Below are 27,471 nucleotides of genomic sequence, written 5' to 3' on the forward strand. Positions count from 1 at the left end.
ACACGAAAGTATACTTTCCTCACCACAAGAGGGAGCCCGAGTAGAAAGGATTTTTTGAGTAGAAGTGATTTTTGCACTACAGTACTTTACACTAGGTCATTTTTATTAAAATTCCCGACCAGCAACTCAACTTCGACAAATGTATTCAAAAAAATTCACAACTCTTCCATTTCAAATCATCTTTAATAAACACACGAGATAACATCCAAGTTTCAATTTTCAAATTGAAGTCAACATTCTTATTCTGGAGCCATAAATAACGTCAGTATGTGCATATGAGCCCAAGTTGGCTTCATGGTCACAAATAAACGGTCCGCAGTATAAACGAACCACTGACTGTCCTGTAGCCATGCAGAACCGTTCCGCAGTCAGCGGTCCATTTCTCAGTGTCAGACAAAACCATAGCCTGACTAACAAACATCCCCTCGCATGCGCCACAAGTGGCACTTGTCACAGTGCAGCTGCTCTCTGCGGGAGATGGAGACGGAAGGCGGCGGTGGATCTTAACGGGAGATTACACGGTTGCCGCGGGAGCTTCGGAACCGCGACCCGGTCTTCTCTCGCTCTCTCTCTCTCTTCTCAGCATGGTGCAACAATGAAGTCTGATCCGCTCCGAGACGATCACTGTGGATCGACGTGCACCTCGCTGAGAAAGCTTCAGGTAAATACAAACAAACAATAAACAAAAGCAAAAAAGGCAGATATGTGCAGCAATGCATGCTGCATGGTGACGCAACGAACGGGCTCGCTCCCGATCACCTGTTGCATGTGATTCGGTGCTGAATCCCCACAATAAAGAGCACACGAAAAAAAAAAAAAAAAAAAAAAAAAAATCACGTATAGGACTAAGTTTATGATGCCCCACACACAAACATTTTGTAGTCTTAATTTTGGCATTGATAATCGTGGCTTGTACAAAAATAAATAAGCATTTAATTGATCATTTCATGAAATGCCAATCGATTAATTGTCACTTATTGGTGTTTCATCTAATGAGATCTAATATTAGACTACAACAACAAAAAGGTACAACATGGTGTGCATTGTATCACTTTTTTTTTTTGTATGTTTTGGTTAACTTTGTGTCATGTTTTGCTTTGTTTTTGTTAGGGTTCTATAGTTTTGAGTTTGTCATGTTTATGTTCTGCTTTCCTTGTCTTCCCTAGTCTTGTTAAGCCTTGTCATGTCCACCTGTGTTTGCCTGCCCTTCCTTATATGTGTCAACCAATCAGCACCCCCCCCCTGCCACATGTGTCTTGCCCAGCTGTGTCTAATCATTCTCAATTAATCTGTGTATTCTTGTCGGTTCATCGTTCTCGTTTCCAAACGTCCATGCTGCCATTGTTAAGTCTCGTCTTGTACCGTTTTCCCCCCTTCAGCGTTTTGTTATTCTTAGTTACCAAACCCTGTTTGCCGCTTTTGTTTTGTCTGATTAAATTGACTCCTTTTTTGAGCACCTCTGACTCGGTCCGGCTCCTGCACTCGGGTCCTCCGCCACACTTCATAGCCGTGAGACTTTGCAAACACGAGTGGAAAGGGAATAAAATAAATAAATACGTAGAATAAAAAAACAGTAAAATTAAACACAACTTTAATTATTTATTGAATTATTTATTTAGCTTAACACCTCTGACGCACGACCATCAAAACTCCCTTCAATTTTTGCGTTTTTAATTCTACAGTTGTACCTAATGTTGTGGCCTTCATCGCCTCACGCATTCAAGTAACAATAAATCGCGTGTGTCGCCGCAGTTCCCTTCCAGCACTAAATGAGTCACGTACATCTCCAACACTTGCTTTTTTTTTTTTTTTTTTTTTTTTTTTTTTCTTTCAACACCGACTCACCAACGGATTTTCCAGTCCCTTGAAACGCGACTGGGTGCTCCCTCGTCGCTATGGCTAATTCCTTAGGAACCGGTGGATCCAGTTTGATCCATCCCTTCTGCTTCTTTCCTTTCTTAGCTTGCCCGTCGAGTCTTCCCTTTTCCGACGTCCCTTGTTTGCACATCAAGTTGAGTCGAGTACGTGAGGAACTTTCCCGGTAGTGATCTTTGTATTTTTGGAGAAGTTGACTTGGGCAGCATTGAGGGAAGATGCGCTCCTTAACTTTTCCATGCGCTTCTAAAAACTTGCTCTCATCACGTTCCTGGCTGGCTTTCTCTAATTGCTTTGTTCAATAATGCAGAGCTTCCCCGCATTATTTAAATATCAGGAAAGGAAATAAGTGATTTGGACTTTTTGGGGTGTTTTTAAAGGGAGGTGGGGACGACCTGCCATCCCCTCCCTCAGTCCTCTATTGAAATTACCAAGTAATTTTGCTCAGGAGAGACACTTGAAGGTAATTATATCAACTCACCTTTTTAAATCTGTACAGTATTATGCTCGAGATTATTATTATTTTTTTACAAATCATGTATAATTTTTTTCCCCGTGGGTGTAAGGAGGCCCAATTGTGAACACTTACTGATGGCAATTATTTTATGAAAAAAATGTTGTATGAGAATTTTTTATATGATCTGAATGGAAGTATTAATTTATTATAATAACATTTCAGTGACTTTTTTTTTTTCAACAAGTATGCATAGTAAATGAAAAATAAATAAGATATGCCAAAATAAATTTTTGTTATAGAGCAGCTAAAAGAAATGTTTATTTGTGTGTATATATATATATATATATATATATATATATATATATATATATATATATATATAAAAAAGTTGATCATAATGTCAACATTTTTTGTCTTTTCCTCAGCCGCGCCACCACAACACTGGAAATGGAGGCACCCAACGGCTACTCTGCTAGTAAGTGGTTATATTGCTTCTATATGAGAGTCAATGTAAAGTATACTGTTTTGTTTTTAGTGCTAGTGAGATCTTCACAGTAAAAAACAAAACAAAACAAAAAAAACCACTTGAACGTGAAGCCACTGTTTGACTTTTAATTTGTTCAAAATTCAAGACAACTCTTTCCATTAAAAATCATTATTGAAATAACCTCTCACCATAAAAGCAAAGTGCAGAAATAGTGTTTTAACATTTTTAACTATAAAACAAAATGAAGATATTATCTTATCTTCATAATATAACTAAAAATGGAAACATTCCTCACCCTCAGACTGTATCACAAAAAAATGACCTTACAAAAAAACAAAAAACTGCTAAGCAAGAAATGCTAAACTCGCCATTTACTTTGATGACACAGACTGGTGGCATGCTGGAAAACATGCAGAGGCAGGATTCCATCAATTATTCTTTTCATAATAACATCAACATATTGTTGCTTTCGATACACTACATTGTACTGAGCAGCCAGGACAGATTACCCGCACAATTGTCATCATCACATTTTTCGTCTTTGCCGTCAGCGAACACACATAAAAGCCAAAGAACAAAAGTTTATCCCCCTTCATCACTGATCTGAAATCACATGATGGCAATTCAGCCTCCAAGTTTAGTTTTGATTCTCCTGACTTTAGGAGCATTTTTACAAACATTCAACTTATTACTTTGGAGTTTCCACTACATTATTACATTATTTTTGTATATTATTGACATAAAGTGGATAGAATTTAATGAATTTTCCTGCTTACCACACTTTTTACTATTCACTCTAAAATTAGAGAGAAATAAGCATGAGCAACATCCTGCTGAATTTTACAATGCCTGGATAGGCGCCTTGTGGCACTCCGTCGCTCTGCTGAAAATTCAATTATTTTTGCTAGCTTCATATTGTTGATGTGCATACAAGTAATGTGAGGGAATCACCTGATTATTTTTAGATAGACTGACGGGAACGTGAGGTTGAGACACAATGAATATTATCTGGAGATTCTAATTGATGATTGAATCAATTGTGTGCACTGTGTAGCCTCAAGGTGAAATGAATTGCATTGCGCTAGGAATTGCTTGTTAGTAGTGTGTGTTTTTGGGGAAACATGAATTTGGAAGACGGAAAGTCAAGTAATTTTTTTGCAGGACCTGCAACATTTGTTGCATGCATGTTTTTTTTGACTGTATGAAAGACTGAGGGAGGAGAGTTGACAGGAAAAACCACATCCCTACCACTCAGGAGAATGATTTGTGTCCTCCCATTATGATTGAGCGCAAGCATGACGCTAGTCTTGTTTAATTAACATTGAGCAATGTTTACATCAGTTATTATAGTTCGATTTAAGTCAGTGAGTGTTGGAACAATAAACACATGTCAATTAACAGTGACTCAATCTAACATTTATAAAAAATAAAAATAAAAATGTGGCATCCTTCAAGTACAAATACAAATGTACCTGAATGGGTTCCTTGTGGTACTCCAAAAAAAAAACAAAAAAAAAAGTACATTTTCCAGTGCTTAAGTTTGATATTAGAAAACATGTTTCACTATAGAATTCCTCATAGCCAAATAAGTGTAAAAAAACCAAACTGTAACGATACCAAGAAAATTTGAATTGCTACTTGAGTACATCTGATCTGAATGCTGAACTGGCGTCAATCTAATATTTATATAAAAAAAAGAGGAATGTGGCATCCTTCAAGTACAAATACAAATGTACCTGAATAGGTTCCTTGTGGTACTCCAAAAAAAAAAAAAAAAAAAGTACATTTTCCAGTGCTTAAGTTTGATATCATAAAACATGTTTCACTATAGCATTCCTCATGGCCAAATAAGTGTAAAAAACTGTAACGATACCAAGAAAATTTGAATTGCTACTTGTGTACATCTGATCTCAATGCTGAACTGGCATGACAGGAGTCTGGACTTCACACTCTGCACTCACATCCCACTTTTTGCACTTTGTTGTGTACAAAGGAATGTTGCCGTCCAACAAGTATGTACAGTATATAACATGTAACACCAGATTTGGTGATTTGAAGGCGCCGCTGCGTCGGTAAATGATATTCTAAACACTTTGCACATCCTATGTGAGGATGATTTTGGCATTCAGCTTTACGTGTTCTGTTATTTTGACATTTTTAGCCCAAATAGATCCAAACAATTATTGAGTAGGCCATGGTCAGTCTTTTCAGAGTCGAACGATTTCCACACTCTTTCGCTGTCACAGATCATCTGAGGTGCCACACGAAATTGGTATTTTGCAGAATTTTTCAAAAAAATTAATTACAAATAATTGTTCATCTATCCATGCAAGTGACTTATAGTGATAGAATACTATGCTCTTCTATTATGAGGCAGAAAGTACAGTAAATGTGTATCCAACTGATACAAAATACAATTGTAAGTTCAGATGAGATCATCATTTACTTTAGTGTGCCGTGAGATTTTTCAATTGTAATTTTAGATCCATTTTCGAAAATAGCGTACTCATCCATCAAGGAATGGAAAATTCTTCAAGACAAATCTGGGCCAGGACAAATCTCCAGGACAGGATTGCCACGGGGGTTAACTCACCTTGGTCACCTGAGATTTGCTGCAAGTCGCGCAACCCGAGCCCAGACCGAACCATTGTGTCATGGGCAGTATCTTCCAGTGTGCCTTTCTCTGGGCTGCCGCAGCACAGCTTGAAAAACAAAAGTTGAGTCGTCACAATAAGTTGAGGTTGTGGCAAATTTGTTTTGTTATTGTATCTTAAAAATATTTGCATGTTGCCTTCATTGGGGTATTTTGTTTGTAAAGCTTTTCAGTGATGACTTCCAGCCTGGTTGGTACCTTTAGGGAGCTGAGCTGACAGTTGGGGCGTTTGCCTGTTGCCGCTGTATTGTTGAAGTGACCCCGATGGAGGAGGCTGTAAGAGGATAAGGGATTGGTTTGCTCTCCCTCTGAGTGGACACAGGCTATCCATAGCCTGAGCTGCTGAGAGGTTGCAATCCGATCCATGTTTGCTGGACATAAGGATACTATAGTTACATAAGGTCGGTTCAGTTGGTTTACTTCTGCATTCGGCGGTGTTACCTTTTACAGTTGTATACAGACACTGAAGAAAATGGTCTGTGCTCTGATAAAGACCCTTGTATCTGTAAATGTACACTATCGGTGAAGTATGTGATGTATTGCGAGAAATTCAATGTAATTTCTGCTTCACTGACCTTGACTGAAAGGATTTCTATCACCATGGACTGTTTTTCCCAGCCGAGACGTCAATGTCAATGCATTCTTTTTCACAATCTATTTTGCTTGGCTCCCAGTTTTTACACTTTCATTGTCCCTCTCAGTGACATTATTTGTTATTGTTGCATCTGCTATGTTTCGTCCAATTCGTCAACTGGTAGCAAAGCTATACATATATTAAATTGCATAAACAACATGAAAATATATATACATATATATATATATATATATATATATATATATATATATATATATATATATATATATATATATATATTAGCGCTGTCAAACAATTAAATCTTTTAATCAGATTAATCACATTTTAGAATTTTGATTAATCATGATTAATCACTGACTTTAAAAGGCTTTTTTCCCCCTACATATTTTGCCTGCTAAATTTGAAGCGCACCTGTTATGTGTTCATTTTTTCGCCATTTAATGTTATGAGGACGTCTTCAAAAATTTATGTCCACTGCACATGCTCATCCTGCTTTTTCTAATCAGTTAATTATTTGCATAATTTAAGGTCCAACAAGTAAACATGTAAACATTTATTAAATGCTTTACTTTAATACATGTAGTTATGTTTATTGCTCAAACGCCAACAGCTACATTTAATGTAACCATCCACTGTCGGCTAAAAAGGATCATCTGCGGTCAAAATTAATAGTGTGATTAATCTGTGGTAATACAATGATTAATGCGACAATTCATTGTGATTAATTAATTAGTTAACGCTTTAACTTTGACAAGACTAATATATATGTATATGTATAAAATAACAAATTTACATAGAATGTTTCCTGGTGATGTCGCGCAATTTCCATGGTTGCATTGCTAAGCAGAGTTCAAACCCACATCAGAGCCAACTCCGCCCACTTTGAAAGGCAAACAATGGGCTAATGTTGCTGTGCCCATGGAAAGAAGTCGTCAGAAACATTACGTCAGACGCACAACATACTACATCACTCCAAAACAACACTGGAAGGACTATCACATACTTTTATTTACACAAAAAATGTTGCGATTCAATTAATAATCTGAAATAAACGGAAACACTGCCATCTACTGGAGCTAATGGGGCACTGCTTTCCCTTGCCCCAAAGGCAGAGTCGCCATTGGTACCTTAAACAGCAAAGTGAAAATTGCTGACTTTGTCTTGTAGGTAACGGCCAGTGCTCTCCAGGCAAGGAGAAGTCAAGAATGTCAACATCTAATGGACAAACGGAACCTTATGGTCAGAATTCCCCCAGTGGTGAGTACTTACAATATATAAATTCATATTTAAAATTAGGGATGTCACGATACCGGAAATTTAGTCGATGCCGATACCACTGAAATTCCATGATTCTCGATGCCATTTCGATACCACGGTAAAAATAGAAAATAAGCAATAAATTCAATGTACTTCAACATACACTCCTTTATTTGAAGTGAACAACAAACAATGATACTGTGTGCTTAAACAGAACAATTGGCATGTAGCTTTAAAGTATTAAATTAAAATACTGTGCATTAATGTATTAAACAATAGAGTAAACAATAAAATAAAATACTGTATATGTACTAGCTACAGTAAGCAATAGCATAAATAATGTATAAAGCTTACAACAATCTACTCTGCCACAGTATTCAGAAGCTATTTGATATTAGAGAGAGGCCTTATGACATGTGTCTACAAAAAAATCAAAATAAGAACAAATATTAAGCAAAGGTGTGCTCTGTAAGAGGTGTTAATTTGTGGAATAATTTTGGTAATGACATGAAAATATGCAAGTCGATTGTTGAGTTAAAAAAAAAATGTTTAAAAGTAAAGTCCAAGAGCATTATTTAAATCAGACATGAGCTAGTACAATTGCAGAAATGTAATTTTTTTTCCCCCCGAACGTTTGATATATTATTTCAGGGTTGTTTAATGTTACTTTAGGTGATTCAATAAATTAGCTGCCCGACAACTTAACTTAACTTAACTTGTTCTTCCTTATTGTCGCAGCGGCAGGGTAGTCACGTGACGTCATTAGACGTTGCGTGGGTTGACGGATAACGATAACCGCTCATTTACACCCCCAAAACAACACAAATGACGCGGCCAGATCTGCCGCCTCGGTACCAACGATACTTCGGGTATCGTATAAATGGCGGTACCGTCACATTTTCAGACTCTTGGCATCGACTTGGTACCGAAGTATCGGTTCTCGTGACAACCCCATTTAAAATGAGCTCAGTCGGTCACGTGTGAAAATGATATCTTTGTCACAACCTCTGCTTGAGAATCATTTTAGCTGAGGCGCTATATGCACTGTTGTACTCTTATATGGAAGGCCTCGGTTGATAATTTGCTTCCAATGTGAAATACATTTATAGCCAAAAGTGTTTCAAGTAATCCTCAGTTGACCGCTTGAAACGTTCAACTCAGTCACACTGAGAGAAGACTGATGTAAAGATGCAAGGTCCGCTCCTTGTTGCCAGGATACGGACGTGAAGACGAGGCTTGTTCATAATCTTTCTCCTAAAGTGGAAATATAAATTGCAAGCTTTAGAAGCTTTGTGGAAAATGTCTGCCGCTCGTTCTTTCTTTCATCACTCAACTCCAATGACTGAACTTTAAAGGGTTAAATTGAACGTGGCTCCAATTGCCTGTAGGGACAGCTGAAGGATGTAGTCAGACGGAAAAGCTGTAGTTAAACAACCAAATGTGGTTATTTTTGCTGTTGTAAATCCCAAAAACCGGATCATCTGGACCAGTAAGTTTTATGTCTTGGCATTTTCACACACACACTCTTCAACCTACAAAGCCCCTTGATGACATTTCACACCGGAGGCAACAGACGTTTACGAGAAGAAAGAAACAAATGAAGAAAAAAAAAAAAGCAAGTGTGGTTAAAGGGAAAACAAACAGAGCAGCGTGTAGTGCATATAGACTTCGAGCTAGTTCAAAGCACTGATTTTTTTTTGTGTTTATTTTTAAATATGGAGTAATATCGGATGTCTATAAGTCTGGTAACGCTGACCAACAAAACCACAACTCAATCTAAATACCTGTCATCAGTCAGAGCTTTCAATCAAGTTCTTTCACACTCATTGATACTTATTCACCTTATGTCCCAATACCTTTGTCCATATTGTGTACTAGTTTTAGAAAATCCTGCAAGCTGCTACAATCTATTCTAGTTTGGTCCAAAGTGGAAGTGAGTGTAGCTAGGCATAGCTTTGTGCAGAACTACTATCTCCACACCCACAGACGCAAAATTTCGCAACGTCTTACCCTTATCGTTGTGCTGGTGTCCATTGGTGGGAAGGTGCTAGAAATGACACGGCCTTCGACACGCCCTCTTTCCCTGGAGACAGCCAGGAACCAGACCAGCCTGTTTATCTTTCGTTCCTCGCTTTTTTTTTTCTTTTTTTTTTGGGCATTGAGTCTGTCCATCCTAAAGCTTCCCTACACATTCAGTTGCCAGGTTACGGCGTTCTCCTCCAGTCGAGTCGACTAATAATTCCATCTTTTTTCGTACCACAATGAAATCTAAGTTTAGCTCTGTTCAACGTCATGGCTAATCTAAGTTGAATTGTGTTAACGATCCATCCCTGTTTTTGTGTTGAAGAGCTGAGCGATAAACAGATAAAGCAGGAAGACACAAGTGAAGAGGCCGACAACAGTAGTCCAGTGAGTGAGCCCAAAACGGGAGAAGAAGGGACATCTGTGGGGGAACCTATGGCTGAGAGCCCAAGTAATGCACAGGATGGAATATCTGGACAAAACATGGCCGTGGATGCACCCAGTCGACAACCAAATGGTCAGTGTTGCCATAGTTACTTACATGGCTTGCTTGATCTTCAAAGTAACTTACCCATAGTTACTTGACTGATTACTTCTTTTTAAAAGTAACTTTGTTACTTTCCTGATTACTTGAGTGTAAAAGCAACTTGATTTGAAAAGTAATGAAGTTACTTTTAAAATAAGTAACAGTCAGATTACAAGTTGCTTTATTTGTTACTTTCAGGAGTTGCCGACAACTCTGTTTAAATGACAACTGGATTACTTTAGCCTACTGATTAATTGATTTAAAAAGTAATTTAGTTTTTTTTTTCTGACTTAACTTCAAAAGTAACTAAGTTACATTACAAGTTACTTTGTTAGTAACTTTCAGCAGATGCTGACAACTCCGCTTAACATGACAACTGGATTACTTTAGCATACTGATTACTTGGTTTAAAAAGTAATGCAGTTACTTTACTCATTATTTGATTAAAAAGAAGTAACAGTCAGATTACAAGTTACATTTTTAGTTACTTTCAGGAGTTGCCGCCAATCCGTTTAACATGACAACTGGGTTACTTTAGCCCACTGATTACTTTATTTAAAAAGTAATGCAGTTACTTTACTCATTACTTGATTTCAAAAGTAACTACATTAGATTACAAGTTACTTTATTTGTTCCTTTCAGCAGATGGTGACAACTCCGCTTAACATGACAACTGGATTACTTTAGCCTACTGACTACTTGATTTAAAAAGTAATGCAGTTACTTTACTCATTACTTCATTTCAAAAGTAACAAAGTTAGATTACAAGTTACTTTGTTGTTGTCAGCAGGTGCCGACAACTCCGCTTAATATGACAACCAGCAATACATTGGAAGGCCATTTTTAACATTTTTAAAGATACAGTGTGTAAAATTTAGCATCATCTAGTGGTGAACAAATAATTAATATAATTATTTTTTTTCCCACTTTCTAATTTAACGTAAATAATTTTTTTTCCTCGAGGAAAAAAAAAAACTCCTGGATTTCATGGAACATAAATGTCTGTTTTTCTTTAATTTAAAAAAAAAAAAAAAAAAAAAAATAATAATAATAAAAAAATAAATAAAAAAAAAATAAATAAAAAAAGAGGAGTCTTTCTTGACTTCATTTACTATTAGGGTTAGTTGCGAGTTACCGGCATCACTGCAAATCGTATTGTATTTGGAGCAAAACAAGGCATGTTTTTTCCCCCCCATCCTTAAGATGAGTCAGACATCATTTGTTTTCTTTAAAATGGGGTGTGGAACCCTTTCTTTCATTGTGTTTCTTTTTCTTCCAAGACAACAAACTCAGACTTGAAATTATTATCAGGGAAAAATATCCTCGGAATCCCCCGCAACCTGTTCCAATCGACGCCACGGCAGCCGTGGTTGTCACAGCGTTGGATCTCGTTTCTCCTTTCCAACTGACTGCTGATCAAATGATTTTCCATGAGAACAGTGTGGTTACAGTATGTACAACAACAAATACTTCCTGCTGCTGCGTGTTGCCTGCAATTTATTTACATTGTTTTCAAGTGACATATACGTCTTAACCTTCTCCATATAGTTGCAAAATATCCTTAATATGTTGAAATAAATTGCTGTGGTGAGATGAATTCCTGTGTTATGCCTGATTCTTAAGGTGACCGGCCATTCCAGTGCAACCAGTGCGGCGTCTCGTTCACTCAGAAGGGAAATCTGCTGCGGCACATTAAGTTGCACACAGGTGAAAAACCCTTCAAGTGCCCCTTCTGCAGCTACGCCTGTCGCCGCCGTGACGCTCTCACGGGTCATTTGCGCACGCATTCTGGTAAGACTCTTCCTTGCGTCCTTTTAGTCCCTGAACAACTTTTTTTTTTTTTTTTTTGCTAACTTTTAGATGAGTTATTCTCAAATATATTCTGCCATTCCTTGCTTGTCACACAATGTATACAGTACTGAGGCTACCAACTAACCTTGCTGTTTTGCTAGTACTTGTTTTCCCATAGAAAAAAAAAGTACTGCAAAATTCCATGAATTACACACACCCATTTATAATACCAAAATAATAAATAAATAAATCGCCCTTAAAAGCATTTTTTTTTCCACTGTAGTTGTGTATAATATGGTCCCTCGATTTACATACCAATAAAGTTTAAATGCTTTTAAATCTAGGAAAACTATGCTTCTCCCCATAGCTATGAATAAGGTCTGTTAAAATATTTTGAAAATCTTGTTTTTGTACTATACATTTTTTTTTTCATAATTTTAGTCTGCGATTTGTTAATTTATTTTATATTTTTTATTTTTCCCTTTTTTTCCTTTTCTTTTATTTCTTTTCTTTTCTATTTTTTATTTTATTTCTTTACTTAGCTTTTAAATCTCTAACGGTGTTTGTAACTGATTTTAATTGTAATTACACAATGTGAAGTATATTGAGTTACAATGTTTATGAAATGTGATATAAATTAGTGAGTCTATATTATGTTTTTCTTTCTTTTTCTTTTTTTTTTTTTTTTTAAACAACCACTTGGTACTGCCTCGGTAATGGTAAACGTTTAAACAATGTGGTTTAAAAAAAAAAAAAAAGCAAATTCTTATTACTCTTTTTGTATATTACCTTGATTTGTGATTTTTCTTGAGAAAAATTTTTTTTATTCACAGTATTTTACAGTAAATAATGAAAGACCACAAAACTGTGGGGAGGCAAATGGATTTGCATCTCATTACAATTGATAGTTTACTTGAGAACAACTTAGTAAAAATTGAAACTTTCAATTTATTAAAAAAAAACAAAAAACAAAAACATAACAGATCACACGATTAAAATGATTCCTGTAAACAATGAGCAGCTGAAAACACTGTATCGAGAAACTAAAAAAAAAAAAAGTTTGAAAACATAATTGAAATCTACGTTTTTCTTTCTTTCTTTCTTTCTTTCTTTCTTTCTTTCTTTCTTTCTTTCTTTCAACATACTACATAAAAAAATAAATAAAAATATGCTATCACAATGCGACAGTAGTGACAAAGGCCAAAACATGCTCTTTGTGTCGTCAGCTATAGATGCATTTATCTTCCTGCAAAAGCTTTGTTGCTAGGAACCAAGGACAGGCTGTTCTTCATCTTACTTGACTCACCCAGGAGGAAAGTGTCGGTTAAAAAGGGAGCGGTGGTGGAGTGTGTCAACTGTAACCCACTTTCCTATCAGAGACCATTTTTTGCTCTCCCCTCGTTTGCATCTTTAAAATCAAGGTCAGACAGCGCTGTCATTTCTAGGTTTCAGGACTTAGTCACTCAGTTTCACTTTTTTGGCGAGTTTTCTTATGTTTGCTTCGGGTATTTTTATGCTTTCATTAAAATGAAAGGATCCTGAGGTCAGATACGGACAAATAAAAATCGCATATACTTTGCCTAATATGTCAAGTTAGATGTGATTTGAGTGCGTCTCTGAGAGCAATGTGGACTATTTGCATGAATAAGAATAACATCGGAAAGGTTAATTGTAAAGGTCTATTTCCACAATGTCAGATGGTGGTGGGTTACTAAATATAAAACAACTGTCGATGTCGCACCCACACTTGAATAATATTGAAACTTGCTGTTATTAGCCTCTGGATTTTCTATCTGTTCATAGAAAAATACTCGATATTCAATGAACAATCATTTTGTCTGTGTAAAAAGACCACCAGACCACTCTTAGCGGGATGCATGATCTCTTTTTCATACTGCTCAGTGCCTCCATTCTTATTCGGTGCAGCAGCGAATGAATTAATTGGATGAAAATATTGTCTTCACTTTTAGTTGGCAAACCACACAAGTGTAACTACTGCGGGCGGAGCTACAAGCAGCGCAGTTCCCTCGAGGAGCACAAAGAACGCTGCCATAGTTACCTGCAGAGCATTGGTTTGGACCCAACTGCCAACACGAGCCCTTATGCAGGTAATGTGGATTTCTAGGAATGTAAACATGCAACCTGCTGAAGAAAATTCGAGACGTTACAACAGCAATATACAATGTAGACTTTTATTTATTCGTTTTTTCAAAGCGGTACCTTGAGTTTAATTCATTCCGTAACTCAGCTTGTACAAGAGGGAACTTGCAATAAAGTTGAATCTTACAAAGGACTGACAGTAGTGTTTCTTAATGCAGGTTTTTTTTTCTGTCATTATTAGGTTAGGTCCCCTTTTTGAATTTTTTTTTTCTTTTCGTTTTTATTCTATATTTTTATTGGTGGGCCGCTTTTGTCCCCTGTATGTATGTGAGTGAATTCAACTTTCCGACAGAGGCACAGGCAGATCCGCCCGTTTGTCACTCTTGATGATCAATAAAATATTTTATGTCCAGTCACTTTTTTTTTTTTGTGGTTGGAGACCCCTGGCTTTCAGTTATATTTACAACTACACCAATGCTAGTTTTGTTAGCTTATCTAGTGTTACGTAGTGTGTTAGCATTAAGCTAGTTTAGTGTAATCAATTTTGTGGCTTAATTAAGTACACAAGGAGTAATTCTCCTTGTTGGGAATGGCAATAAACAGTTAGAAGCTAGAACCTAGCCTCTTCTGTATAAATAAATAAATAAATAAATAAATAATGCTTGTGACGTTTGCTGCTACCGTTTGTTACCATTACCGTTTGTTATTCATATTTTTTTCAACACATGGTGGAAAAACCCCCAAAACAAAACAAAAACTGTCAAACCACAGCTCATATCTCATAAGTTGGAGTACCACTGTATTATATTATTGTTGTCATTCTGTTTGCAGCAATGTCATAATGAATTATTTTGCTAACATTTGTTGATTTAAAAAAAACCAACCTGTTTATAAAAACACTAAAAACGCTGTAATGTGTTTCAACTTTAAATTGTAATTTCCGCCTCCAATAAAAAGTAATTATTTATCTTGATGATTGTTTCCCCAGGTGAGGTTCCCAAAGAGCCGAGGCCAATGACGACGTTTGAGCGGCCGCTTGTTATTGAAAGACTGCACAGCAATGTTGGAAAACGGAAGAGTACAACACCGCAAAAATTTGTTGGTGGGTATTTATCAACACCGGCAGGTGGTTAAAGGCGGAATCTTTTTGGTCTAGTGTTTATGGATGGATGGATGATTTGAAAGTAGGGATGTAACGATATCCAAACATCACAATACGATATCACATATTGAAGTTCACGATACGATAATTATGATGATATTGTGGTTGATATTGTTGGTGATATTTAAAAAAAATAAATAAATTACAATATTGTAAAAAAGAGGTCATACTAAAAAAAAGTACAATATTGTGCTTTTTGTACATAACAGCAATGCATATAAACCACTTACAATCTAATAACAATATTGAGGCACTTGGTAATGCAAGCACACATTGATCGCTTCACAAGAAAATTAGGTTAGACTTAGACTTGACTTTATTCATCTTCATCTGACAATTATCATAGATTTTAAACATAGAAAGCCAAAACATCCCTGATGAAAATTAAATTGCACTAATAAACTAGCCACTAGAGGGTGCTAGAACTGCACAAATGGAAATCAACCTGACTTTTTTTAACAAATGTGATCCTTTTAAATATTGTGAACATGACGACGATATTGTGGCAGTTTTAATATCACGATATTGCCCTTATCGTTACATCCCTATTTGAAAGTACAATAAATGTAAGCAATGAAATATAAATTATAAAATCAAAATCCGATCTGTACAGGAAAAAACACCAATAGTGTACTTCATTATGGCAGATATAAAATACACAGATTGAGGAAGTTAGAGCAGCCTCAGGACAGAGTGGCAAGGAAATGTTTTTTGTTTTTTTTCATTTTGTGGTTAGGTACACCTGTAACTTTGCTACTTGCAATCTTATTAAGTGACAACAGCTTACCGCATCCCTGTTCTGGATGGTTTGGTCTACATTAGTAGATGGATGGGGATTTCCACTCCTCATACTTTCACACATTGAACATCAAGTACAACATGTAAATGACAAAATGCAGTTTTGACTGAAGCACAAAAGGAAGTGTGTTCTGACTTTTGCCTTCCTTGTACCAGGTTTACCGCTCTTTTGTGCTAAAAAAAAAAAAAAAAAAAAAAAAAAAAAAAATCACTTCCCTTCCACAATCACTTAAAAAAAAACATATCTGGCTTTTCAATGCTGTGAGGAATTTAATTTGATTTGATTTATTTGTTCATTTTTCCTTTCGGACAGCATTGTTGACAATCAAACATTACATCATACAATTTTGACATACAATAACCGAAAAGAAAAAGGGCTGGCAGGAAGAAGCATAAAGCTTATAGATTCCCGCCCCCATACTAAACTAGGACGCAATTTATGGTAGTTAATGGGTGCATAATGGGTCCGTTGTGGGAGGGAACACAACCGACTTGTTTGCCATCCGATGGAAGTGGCTCCCCATCATTCTCTTTCATTAAACCTGGTGCAACATGAAATGAAAATGTGCCAGGTTTACGCACCAGTCTACAAAAATAGGTCCCTTTGTGTTGCAAAGTGCAATCAGCAAGTTAAAAGATAGATACACAGAGCCAGGAAGAGTCACTAGGATACAGTGAAGCGGACGTCCTTGGAAATGTATTGATCGATTCATGGATCAAATACCTGTTGTGAATTTTGCCATTCAGCTCTTTGTTAGAGAACATTCTAAAAAGTAAGGAAGATTGAACACTTGGACATGAGCATTCAAAAGTTTAGAGAATGTCAAATTAGGTTCACCAATTCCTTTTACTGTAGGTCAATTCTGGCATTTCTACTGAAAGCTGAATAGCACAAATTTTCTTGAGGATTGCAAATTGAAAAATCTTCGTGCAATCTCAGAATGTAAAATTCCCCTTTTAAACCTAACTTTAAAAAAGGTGTATGTAATCCTGCATCGTCGCAATCATAGTTTGAATTTTGTCACATCAATTCTCTGAGTGCAAAGTGAACCAGGAACAAATGCATGAAGAGGTGGGTACGTCAATTTAACTCATTCAGTCCCAGCCATTTTCACTCCCGGCTGTTTTACTGGGTTTTGACTGATTTTGCAAGGCCCACAGAATATTGTGTTCAATTGCTATAAAAGCATAGAAAGAAACATTAAAGTCTCTTCTTTCATCAGGAAAAAAAGTATGTTTCTATTTGTTTACGTTTTGCAGCAATTAGCATTAGAAGAGAGCTAAGTTTCATCAGTTTTCACAAATCTATTTAAAATTGTAAGTAATTTAGCTTTTTTTTTCTAGATGGCCCTGGTTGATCTCCTTTGCTCTGCTGCCACCTGCTGGCCGTTTGTGTAATAACTACCATTTCTGCAACCTTTGCAGTTGAGTCTGCATCAAAGCCCTCTGTATGCTCTAGCATTAAAAAAACGTATAAATACGTCTTTGGGACACTTCGAACAGAAAAAAAACGTATTTACACGTTATTGGGAGCAAATGAGTTAAAGTACTTATTAATTTGCTAATCATTTACTTCTCGATTAATCAATTAAGTTTGACAGCTCGAATGATAACCTTTTTTGGATGAAAACCCACTAAGTCCGTCAATTTTTCGAAGCTTCCCATCGTTCGTTCATCGTCAACAAAACGGGCGTCCATCAATACCCACACACATATACCATTTTGGGATTTGTTTGAGACCCTGTGTGCCAGTCAACATAAACGATGGACCCCCAAGACCACCCAGCAATAATCCTGTTCTGCTTTTAACAGGTGAAAAGATGGTGCGCTACAGCTACCCTGAAATGGGCTATGAGATGGGCCTCAAGTTTGAGAAGCAGGCTGAGCTGTTGTCAGCCCACATGATGGACCAAACTATGGGCAACGCCATGACGTACTTGGGATCAGAAAGCCTTCGGCCCATTCTCCAGCACACGGGGCACGCCCTCATGACTGACGTCGTGCCCATGGTCAACCCACTCTACCATCACGTTCTGCCTCTAGACCAGAGAGTGGAGCGTACGGGGAATATCGACTCACTACCAACTCAGCCCACCTTGCCGTCCGATTTCCCCAGCCACACCATCGCCAACGGGCCAACTTTTTTGACTCGGCACGGTCGGCCAACCCAGTCGGGGCACGAAGGGTCGCCGAGCAACAGCGGGGGAGACTCGCCCGAGTCGGCCCGCAGCAGCCCTCAGGAACGGCACGCTAACCCCGGTAGCCATCTCCCGTCCGGTCTCAGGTCGCGCTCAAGCCCCGCGGTTTATTCAGGTGATCACGTCGCAGATGCGTCACCCAGAACTGGCTCAGGATCGGCCAGCGGGGTATTGCGAGAAGCCCCCGAGAGGCCTTCGGTCCAGGAAGGGGTGCGGGTGTTTGGACGAGAGGGTCGGGAGTTGCGGGCCTTCCAGTGCGACCATTGCCAAGTGCTCTTCCTGGACCATGTCATGTATACGATCCACATGGGTTGCCATGGATACAGGGATCCACTGGAATGTAACATCTGTGGTCACCACAGCAAAGACCGGTACGAGTTCTCCTCACATATCGTTCGAGGTGAACATACGTTCCAGTGAAAACATGGATACAAATTTACAGACAAGTAAGAGGAATATTTTCCATTCTCTTTTGTTTTGTTTTTTTTTGTTTACCTTTAATGTTGCTGCAGACCCGTGTAGCACTCGTACAAGCTTTTCAGAGAATCTGAACGGCTGAACAACCATATGAAGGCTTCGAGATCAAATCAGTTGTACTGAAGCATTTTAAAAGCTTGCGAAAACAGACCTCAAGGATTACGTTTGACCAAAGCTACTTTCTGCAGCAGTGTACAAAGTGGCCGGGGGCGGGTTTATGGGTTGGCTGTTTTGTTTCGGTTTGTAATTTTAAGGATGAAGGAGTATGAGAACCATACTTAAACAAATTACGACAAAAAATAAAATGGAAGCATTGTAAGATTGAAATTGTAATTAGGAAAATTAAATTAAGTGAGTAATTGTGCAAACCTTTAAACCATCTAAATTGCAGATTTTATTGTAATTGTCTGAAGCAGAAGTGCTTTACTGAACAAATATTGTTTGATACTACTGCTGCGTTCACATACGTGTGGGTGGGAATTTTGACATTTGCTTGTTAATATAGTATACAACTTGAATCAAATGTTTTTTCCAGTAAGATTATGACTCTTTAAAATGTTTTTTTGTTTTTTAAGTATTGCTTTTTTTCCCCTTTTAATGTGGCCCTAATTTCTAGAGTGTGCTGCAAATTGTACTTTGGTTGCCTAATGCTGCTTGGTGTCCATTTGGACTTGTCAGAAAATATTTACGCTTGTGCCATTATCATTATTTAGCTCTGCTTTGTTGCATTATTTATTTTAACATGATATTGAGAGGTCAAATTTCCATTGTTACTAAAAGGTTACGTTTTATTACAGCTAAATGGGAGGCGTTGGGTAAGCCTGCTCTAGTATTTACAACATGGATCCTCAGGGAGCTTGGAGCTTTTTAATGTGGGCCAATGAATCACAAAAACGTATAATTCATATTTAAAATACCTAGTTAGTATTCACTATACGGGGTGGCACGGTGATTGAGTGGTTAGGACATCCGCCTCCAAGTATTGAGGACACAAGATCGAGTCCGGGCTCCAGCCTTCCTGGGTGGAGTTTGTGCCCGTGTGGGTCTTCTCCGGGTACTCCGGTCTCCTCCCACATTCCAAAGATATGCATGGCAGGTTAATTGGGTGCTCCGAATTGTCGCGAGATGTGCTTGTGAGTGTGGATGGTTGTTCGTCTCTGTGTGCCCTGCGATTGGCTGGCAACCAGTTCAGGGTGTGCCCCGCCTGATTCCGGCTGGGGATAGGCTCCAGCACCCCCCGCGACCCTTGTGAGGAGCAAGCGGTTAAAAAAAATGGGTGGGTGAGTGGTAATTCACTATACAGAATTTGTTAATGTACTGTATACTGAAATTATATCTGATTACATCGCAGCAAAACAATGAACTTCCATTTATTTTGCACTTAAATTAGAGAACGACTCATCAAATATTGAAACCAAACTAGGAGAGCTAGCTTAACGACACCTTTGTACTCTTTCACATCCTTTTCATTTACATCCTAGCTAAAGTACGTCGAATGTGAGTCTATCCTCACTTGTTTACAGCTTGGTTGATCTCGGAGAAAAAAAAAAAAAATCTGATCAAATGAATGAATGTTTGTCGGCTGTAGCTTTTAAAATGAAGTTGACTTTATGTTCATATTTAAAGGCGCAGTCTGCCGGTTTCACTCAGGAAAATGCACTTTTTAAATACAGGATTTAAACAAACAAACTACTTCTCAATTTACAGATCTGGGCTTTTCTTCACGTGAGTGAGTGAGGAAAAATAATAATAATCCGTGCGTGCTTTAAAATTGCTGTTTACAAAACAAACACAAAATGACAAAATACAGGATGGGGAGGTGGGGGTTTAGGACCAAATCACCACCAAAGATTAACATAAATCCAGATGTGTAGACTGAGAGAAAGTTAAAGTGTGTACATCCTGTATTTAAAAAGTGCATTTTCCTGAGTGAAACCAGCATACTGGGCCTTTAAGTGTAAGGAGTTTACTTGTTGGGTGGGTGGGTCTTAAGCACTGTAAATAGTATAGTAATTTGTATATTGCGCCCTACCTATATCCTTTCAAACATGATGTTCTCTCCCAACTGTATGTGGAGTACTTTCTATACATAATGCCTTAAACTTTGCCTCAGACAGCTTAAATTATTACGCAACTATGAGCACAATATGTATTCGTCCTTTTATGGACTTAGCCCGCTAATCTTTTGACCTCATCAATTACGTTGCAAAAACGTCTCATAATAATCGATTCATTGGTCATGAGTACAAAATGCAAATTCAACTTACAGCGAAACTGTTTTGTACTGTGAAGGAAAGAAGGAATTTTAACCTCCGAGTGGCCTCATTAGCCTCTAAGAGGAAGAGATGTGTTATGTATAGCCGACCTTGCACTTTAGTCATGCATTTGCAACAAGGAATCGTTTTTAATCAAGTCCTTTGAGTAAAAACTTGATAAAACCAAAAGTACGCTTTTGAACGCTTATGTGGAAACGATTTAACGTCACTTTCCTTAAACTACCTGGTAAATAATTTCCTTATGAAAGCAAGTTTTGTACCATTTGGAAGCAGACCATTATCCTCAAAGGTCAACTCAGCAACTTGATTAACCTCAGCTTTTCTTTTAATTTAATATCTTCATTAAAAGGCAGCTTTTTCTCTCTTTTTTTTTTTTTTTTCCTCCTTCTTAATCTCTGGTGCTAAGCAACCACAAAACTTACTTTGTGCAAACTGTGGCACGTAAATTTGTTTACATCTTGAACTGTGAAATCTACTTTTCTGTTACCTAACCGACTCAAATCAAGCATGCTTACAAGAACAAAACAATGCTAAAGTTTTTCTGTGTATACCATATAGACTACTGTATGTATACTAATATATATATATATATATATATATATATATATATATATATATTAGGGGGGTTCTATGATGTATTTTACATTTTAGTAATGAATTGGCGCTCACGCGCTCAAACAGGAGCTCAGGTATTTATCATTTATAGCTTGTTATAGCTATTTTTACGTCCCAATACATTGGATTCGTTGATCAAACAATGCACATAAATTGAGCTTCTCTTGTAATATCTTCTCTGAAATACTGAATGGAGGATCTGAAGAAATATATCAATTGAAGGCACGTTTCTGTGAAGAATATGTATGTTTTTTTTGTGTGGTTTTTTTATGGAATGGGTTTCCTGTTCAGTAAGAACAGAAAGTCGTACATTGTTACAATAAAATTTGTTTCAACTACTAAAATGTTTCCTACTCGTTTATTCGAACCTTTTAATTCATTATTGAACCATCCTGTGAATTTTGGGTCGAGACTCACATATTGACATTTGCAATTGACATTTAATCTCCCTGAAATTATTTGATTAGATTCAATAATGGGCTTAAATATAGGCTACCAAGTCAGACATATTTTTTTTTTTTTAGTTTCACTTTCTCAGTCTATATAATGTGAATAAATTACAACAATAATAAATGGGATCAAATTTAACAAGAGTTTTCTGAGGGTTTTATGTTGCTGGGTGGTTGTTGTAGTAAACAGGTGTGTGAACTGAGAATATAGTGACAGTCACTTTAATCATCCATCCAAGATTTTAAAATATTTGATTGTGCATATTTGCACTACTTTTAACACGTGAATCTTGTATAGTCCAAGTAAATGTCCCAGTACTTCACCCCCTTACCACACGAAAACACAGCGTAAATGCTTATAGATCCCAGAATATATTTGACAGCAGAAGCAAGAGTTGTAAAGTCTAAACAGACACTGGTGCCAAATTTGTCATCGTCCAATTCATCATGTTAATGACTTGCTTGTTTACTAGCAAGAGCTGATCTCTATTTGACTTCAACTTTTCTTGTGCAGTATTTCATCTGGCCTCACTTTTTACAATCATTTATGGCACAGAGCTCACTTTTGGCCTCCACATTGTACGGGGAGAAAAACAAAATCAATCTCTTGAAAATAAAGGCAAAGTAAGAAAGAAAGAAGCCAAGGTCTCCTGTCATAGCTCTTGTGGTGAATACTTGAAGAAAGCAATTTAATTAAAGAAAATCTTGTTAATTGTCTTTCATGAACTCAAGTTTGGAGTAGACAAAAACATCCGTTGAGTTAAACTTTGGTAAAATATATTGAAATAAAATGAATAAAAAGCTGTGAGTCATTTCAAATGGTAGTCAGGCCACTGTCTGTTCTATTTCTTTTGCTTGAAATTACCTATTGAATATAAAAAAATAAAATAAAAAGTTATCTTCCAGTGTACAAATACTGCGAGGAGAGATGACATTTTCACCGCATATTCACCTTTCTTGACTGGCGCGAAATATTGCACCACAACTGCACCCGCAGTCTGCGCCCAGTTACCCACCTATTAACTAAGGATATTGCTCTAATCATATACCGGCGCAAACACGCCCACAAAATTGACAGCTTGCAGCAAATTTGCACCTGATTTACCACATATGGCAATGGATTTGTGCCAAGAACATGGTTGTTATAGTAACAGTTGCCAGAAAGATGACATTATCAGAAAGCAAGGTTGGACCGAGAGTAAACGTTTAGCGCGCCATTAAGCTGTATAGAGCAGAGAGGACGACAACGACGTCATTCATTCATAAAGTAGCTACAAATTATTGGTGCGATCGTTTTTTTTAAATATATTTGGTTGGCGTGGGTGTACAGTATGCATCTGGCACGTAAAAATGATCGGAAAATGCCTCCCCGCCATTGCCGATCAGCCCGAGTTACGTTATGTGTCCTAAACCAACATAGAGAAATGTCTCTCTCACTCTCTCCTCTCTGCGTGAACATCCGGAGAGCGACGGTGCACCGTGCCATGCACTGCTGTCATGATCCCGGGATCGAGGTTGCGTCAGGTTAATAGATGCTTTCCAAAAACGTTATTTGCGTCACACAAACTCTGTGTGGCTATTTGCGCTGGCGTTAGTGAATTAGACGCTGCATATCAATGAGTCTCATTGGCATTGGGGTGGGCATATTTTGCGTCAAATGTATGCAAATTACCTAATTTACATAAGTGCAAATAACACCGGCGCACCGGGGCGCGATTTGGTTGGCAGTGCACTTTGTGACGGATTTCCAGATCTTTGCGTGTTTAGAGGATTGCTCCATTTTTACCTGTTAGTTGGCGACGCAAACCTTTAGTGGATAGACCCCATAGTTTCTAACTTCTGAGATCCTTTTTTCTTAGCGACTCACCATTATAGAAAAGCAATTCGCAAAATTCAGCATTTTAGATCAAATTAAACTCTGACAATGAAAGGACACCAATTCTGTCCAGATTTTTTTTCTACTACTTTTTTTGTTACCTTGCATTCCAGTATGATCATCCATGGTCTACATATGGAGCCCTATATCTATAACCCTAACCCTATCTAACGCTAACCTCATCTAAGTCAGAAGCTATTTTTGGCTCCGGTAACAAAATCTGTTGTCCACATTGTTGAGAAACACGCAATAAGAGCACAGTTAATTATGCCATCCAGTAAACTAAACACTTTAAAATAAAGTACATGTTGATTTACAAGTGGTGTGACTTGTTTTGATGGTTTTAAATTACAGAACAAGGACAGTTCCTGCTGTCTTCTTCTTTTTTTTTTCCAGCTAAGTGAGAATCCTAAGCAAGGTTGTGTAATCATGAGGTGACAAGTCCTATTCCTGTTTTTCCTGCCAGGTCATTGGTGGATGCTGGCCCTGCCCTTAAAACTTCACATACACCAGTGAAGACACGCACACCGACACAAACACACAAAGTACACTTGTTTTAGAGTATATTGTAGAAACGTGGTGAAGTACGCGCTGTGTGAATTCGGGAAAATTTGGTCTAAAGCTAAAATGTAAAATTTCTTTTTAGGTTAAAACATTTTGTGCACATGACTTATGATATAATGGGATTTTTGTCTGACTGAAATCACAATTAAAAAATACATGAGAACCCCAATCGTATTTCTAAACACGTCCTAAAACACAAACCACAAAAATCGGCGTAGGCCGTCACGACGTGACTCAAGGTACATCTCGAAGTACCCATATTAGGACTTACGGGAATGGAAAACGTCGAGCCAGCTTTTCTTTCTGCTTGCAGCTGGATATTCTTGTTTGAGCACCATTTGAAAACCCTTTGCAAAGGCTTCTGGGTAATGTCAGCTAGGTTTGTGGTCAGCGTTCTCAAATGCGAGAGGTTGCAAATGTGGGGAGGAAGGGGGACGGCGGGGGAACTTCCACTTTCCTTCCTTTATGCAGCCGTGTGCGGTGAGCACGTGCAGTAAAGGGCATTCGAGAGGTGCACTAAATGCAAGTCTGAGCCGCTTCCCAATTAAGTGTGATTATGTCAAATGAGCACAGGGGAGAAAGCCAGCTGACATTTTTGGGCGGCAGCCATTAAAAAGCCCATCGCTACACTGTATGCATCCTTCAGATGCGTCTTGTGAAATCAGAATGAGAGAGAAAAGCAACAATAGTGAAACTACTGTTTGAGAATAACTTTCACACACACCAAGATAAAGACTAAAAAGAGAGAATGGGGAGATTTTGAGGAACAGCAACATACAGCTGCTCATGAAGTTACTGGCAAACAAAAGCTGGTTATCCACCAAGGAGCACAGTTTCAGTTCACTTGTGAGCAGTGTTGCCGGTAAACGAGTTACTCAAAAAAAATTATTTTTTTTAAAAGTAACTAGTTCAAAGTAACTAGTAGTCTAACGCATTACTTTATTTTACAAAGTAGTCTGATTAAAGTTACTGTCTAGAGATTCCAGGCGCTACTCCACATTTTCATGAAGAAGTCAAACTATCTCACTGTTGTAGCAGTAACAAACAACTGTCGCTAACGACGAAGATGAGGCGGAAGTCATTAATCACCACACTGAATTCAGCCATGGTCTGATCGTGAATGGTTTGCACATTCAAAACAAAAGTGACGATACTTTTACTACTAGTTTTATTAACCAACAGGCACACAACGCAACAAAAAAAGTGTACATTATGGACCATGAAAGTGGTAAAATTTTTTATTTATTTCCATCCTCAACTGGTCCGTGAAGCATTATGGGATGAGGTCATCTCCATTAAAAAAAAAACACCTTTATTTTCATATTAAAAATGCACTTTCAATAAAGTATTTGTAACTCCGTTTCTACCGCATTATTATGTTGAGATGGCGTTATCGGCAGCTGCTGAAAGTAACTAAAAAGTAACTTTTAATCTAATTTAAGTTACTTTTAAAATCAAGTAATCTGTAACTCAATTCAGTTACTTTTAAAACCAAGTAATCAGTAAAGAAACTAAGTTACTTTTTCAAGGTAACTGTGGCAACACTGCTTGTGAGCAATTTGTTTGTTTAAATAATAACGGGCAATTGGACTCATCTTCTTGTCTTGACTTTCAGGCAACCATATTATAGGCTAATTATATCCAATAGCGTCATTTAAAATAGACCACGTTTATGAACACAGAATAAGATCATGTAGGTGTTATCTAATGAACATTCCATTGGGCTGTTCCGTTATTGTCAACATTTTCACTTTGGCCTGAACTTCATTTGGGGCGGTTGAACTTAAATGAGGCTGACGGGAGGAATTGTGTTGAGTGATGTAAAGGGCAAACGCACATGCTGTAAAACCAAAGGAAACAAGTAAATGTCAACCCTTTATGTTGTTACTTTCACTGTATATTACACATTGCGGGCTGGAACGCTGCTCTATTTGTTTTTCCGAAATTTGTCATTTACATCCCACACGTTTGTCTTCTACTACTACTACTACTACTGTGACTACCACCTTGACAATGCGCACACATGCACATATTAGGGCTGTATAGTTAATTTAATGTGAGTGGCTAGTGACCAATGCAGGGTGTATCATTCAAACTACTTGTATCCATGCATCCATTTTGTGCTCTGAGGGATTGACTGGCGAGCTGCTTGAAGTCAGCCAGGATAGGTTACAGCTCACATCAACAAGCTAAGCAGGATAGAAAATGTATGCGTGGATGTATTTGGCCCATAAATCACATTTCATGTTCTGAAATCAGCAGGCAATTGTATTGTGCATTGTCTAAAAATGTTTCAATTTCAAATTTGTGACACATATTTGATCCATAATATATTTGATCAAGAAATCATGATGAAGGCATAAACTCCAATTTTAGTTGTAAATAAATATCCACTTTCTTTTCTCTTACTGACATCCAGTGGTTTTATAGTGCAATCACAGAAAGGAAATTATGAATTTATCAAGTCTTTCCATACATATTTTTTTTTATTAATTCTATGATTTGTATATATATATATATATATATATATATATATATATATTTTTTTTTTTTTACTTGAGCCAATTTAAAACAAGATCATTCAGAACACAAATATTAAGACTTTTTTCCCCCCCTCCTAATTATTATTTTACATGAGTGTATTCTTGTCATAGTCCTGCAGATGTCAGCATTGTACAAGGAATAAAACAACAACTTTCAGTGCTGCAATCCTTGTCTTTGCTCCCATCAACTTGATGGGGAAGAGCTCATCTAAGTGATTAGTGGACTGTTAATAGCTTCAAAGTGATTTTGTCTCTTTTGTCCTTTGGTGTCAAGTCTCGCGTAAATCAGTGAATTGACAAAAGCTTCACGGGCGGGGTGAAATATTCCCAGCAATCAAATGTGTGACTTTGCATGTTTCTCCAGATAATATGTGGATGGCCAAAACACTCGATAATTCATGAGCACAATCGTGGGGCGGTGAATTTGCCTTGCAGTTCTACTACGACAAGTAGCAGTTAATGATTGTTTCTAGATTGTTTTTTATATAAGTTGAAGTTGCAGCCAGAAGACATAAACATAACAAATAAAGAAATACAAATAATGTTTTGATTCTAGTCTGCTTTATTTGTGTTCCCTTCTCATTAAAATTGAAATAATAATCATACGGGGGGGGAAAACACGCACACAAAAGATGAATCACTTTCACCTACAAACTGACAAGAGGATTTTCCGACATTCCATCACAGCCTACAGTGGATTCTTCACTCTCATCAGCTTCCTACTCTGTAGTGAGATGCAACTCTACGGCG

The 27,471-nt window shown here is 37.5% G+C and overlaps 1 protein-coding gene and 1 long non-coding RNA gene across 4 annotated transcripts; one reads left to right on the top strand and one right to left on the bottom strand.

Moving 5' to 3' along the window:
- Positions 1 to 164: 164 nt before the first annotated feature.
- LOC144030712 (uncharacterized) lies at positions 165 to 2,249 on the bottom strand. Its single transcript, XR_013287330.1, has 2 exons — positions 1,846 to 2,249; positions 165 to 655 (listed from the first exon to the last, which is right to left on the bottom strand). It is a non-coding gene; the product is annotated as an uncharacterized LOC144030712 (long non-coding RNA).
- Positions 560 to 21,633, top strand: ikzf2 (IKAROS family zinc finger 2). 3 transcript variants are annotated; one of them, XM_077537246.1, is made up of 8 exons: positions 560 to 661; positions 2,758 to 2,807; positions 7,235 to 7,324; positions 9,672 to 9,863; positions 11,496 to 11,663; positions 13,634 to 13,771; positions 14,752 to 14,865; positions 17,536 to 21,633. In XM_077537246.1, the coding sequence occupies exons 2-8, from the start codon at positions 2,780 to 2,782 to the stop codon at positions 18,339 to 18,341; spliced, it is 1,536 nt and encodes a 511-aa protein (XP_077393372.1). In that variant the 5' UTR covers positions 560 to 661; positions 2,758 to 2,779; the 3' UTR covers positions 18,342 to 21,633. The 3 variants fall into 3 exon arrangements, with proteins under 3 accessions (XP_077393372.1, XP_077393371.1, XP_077393373.1); XM_077537245.1 differs by lacking the exon at positions 560 to 661 and adding an exon at positions 1,825 to 2,338; XM_077537247.1 differs by lacking the exons at positions 560 to 661; positions 2,758 to 2,807 and adding an exon at positions 5,814 to 5,873.
- The last annotated feature ends 5,838 nt before the right edge of the window (positions 21,634 to 27,471 follow it).

This window comes from Festucalex cinctus, chromosome 11, assembly GCF_051991245.1.
Source record: "Festucalex cinctus isolate MCC-2025b chromosome 11, RoL_Fcin_1.0, whole genome shotgun sequence".
NCBI classification, from domain to species: Eukaryota; Metazoa; Chordata; class Actinopteri; order Syngnathiformes; family Syngnathidae; genus Festucalex; species Festucalex cinctus.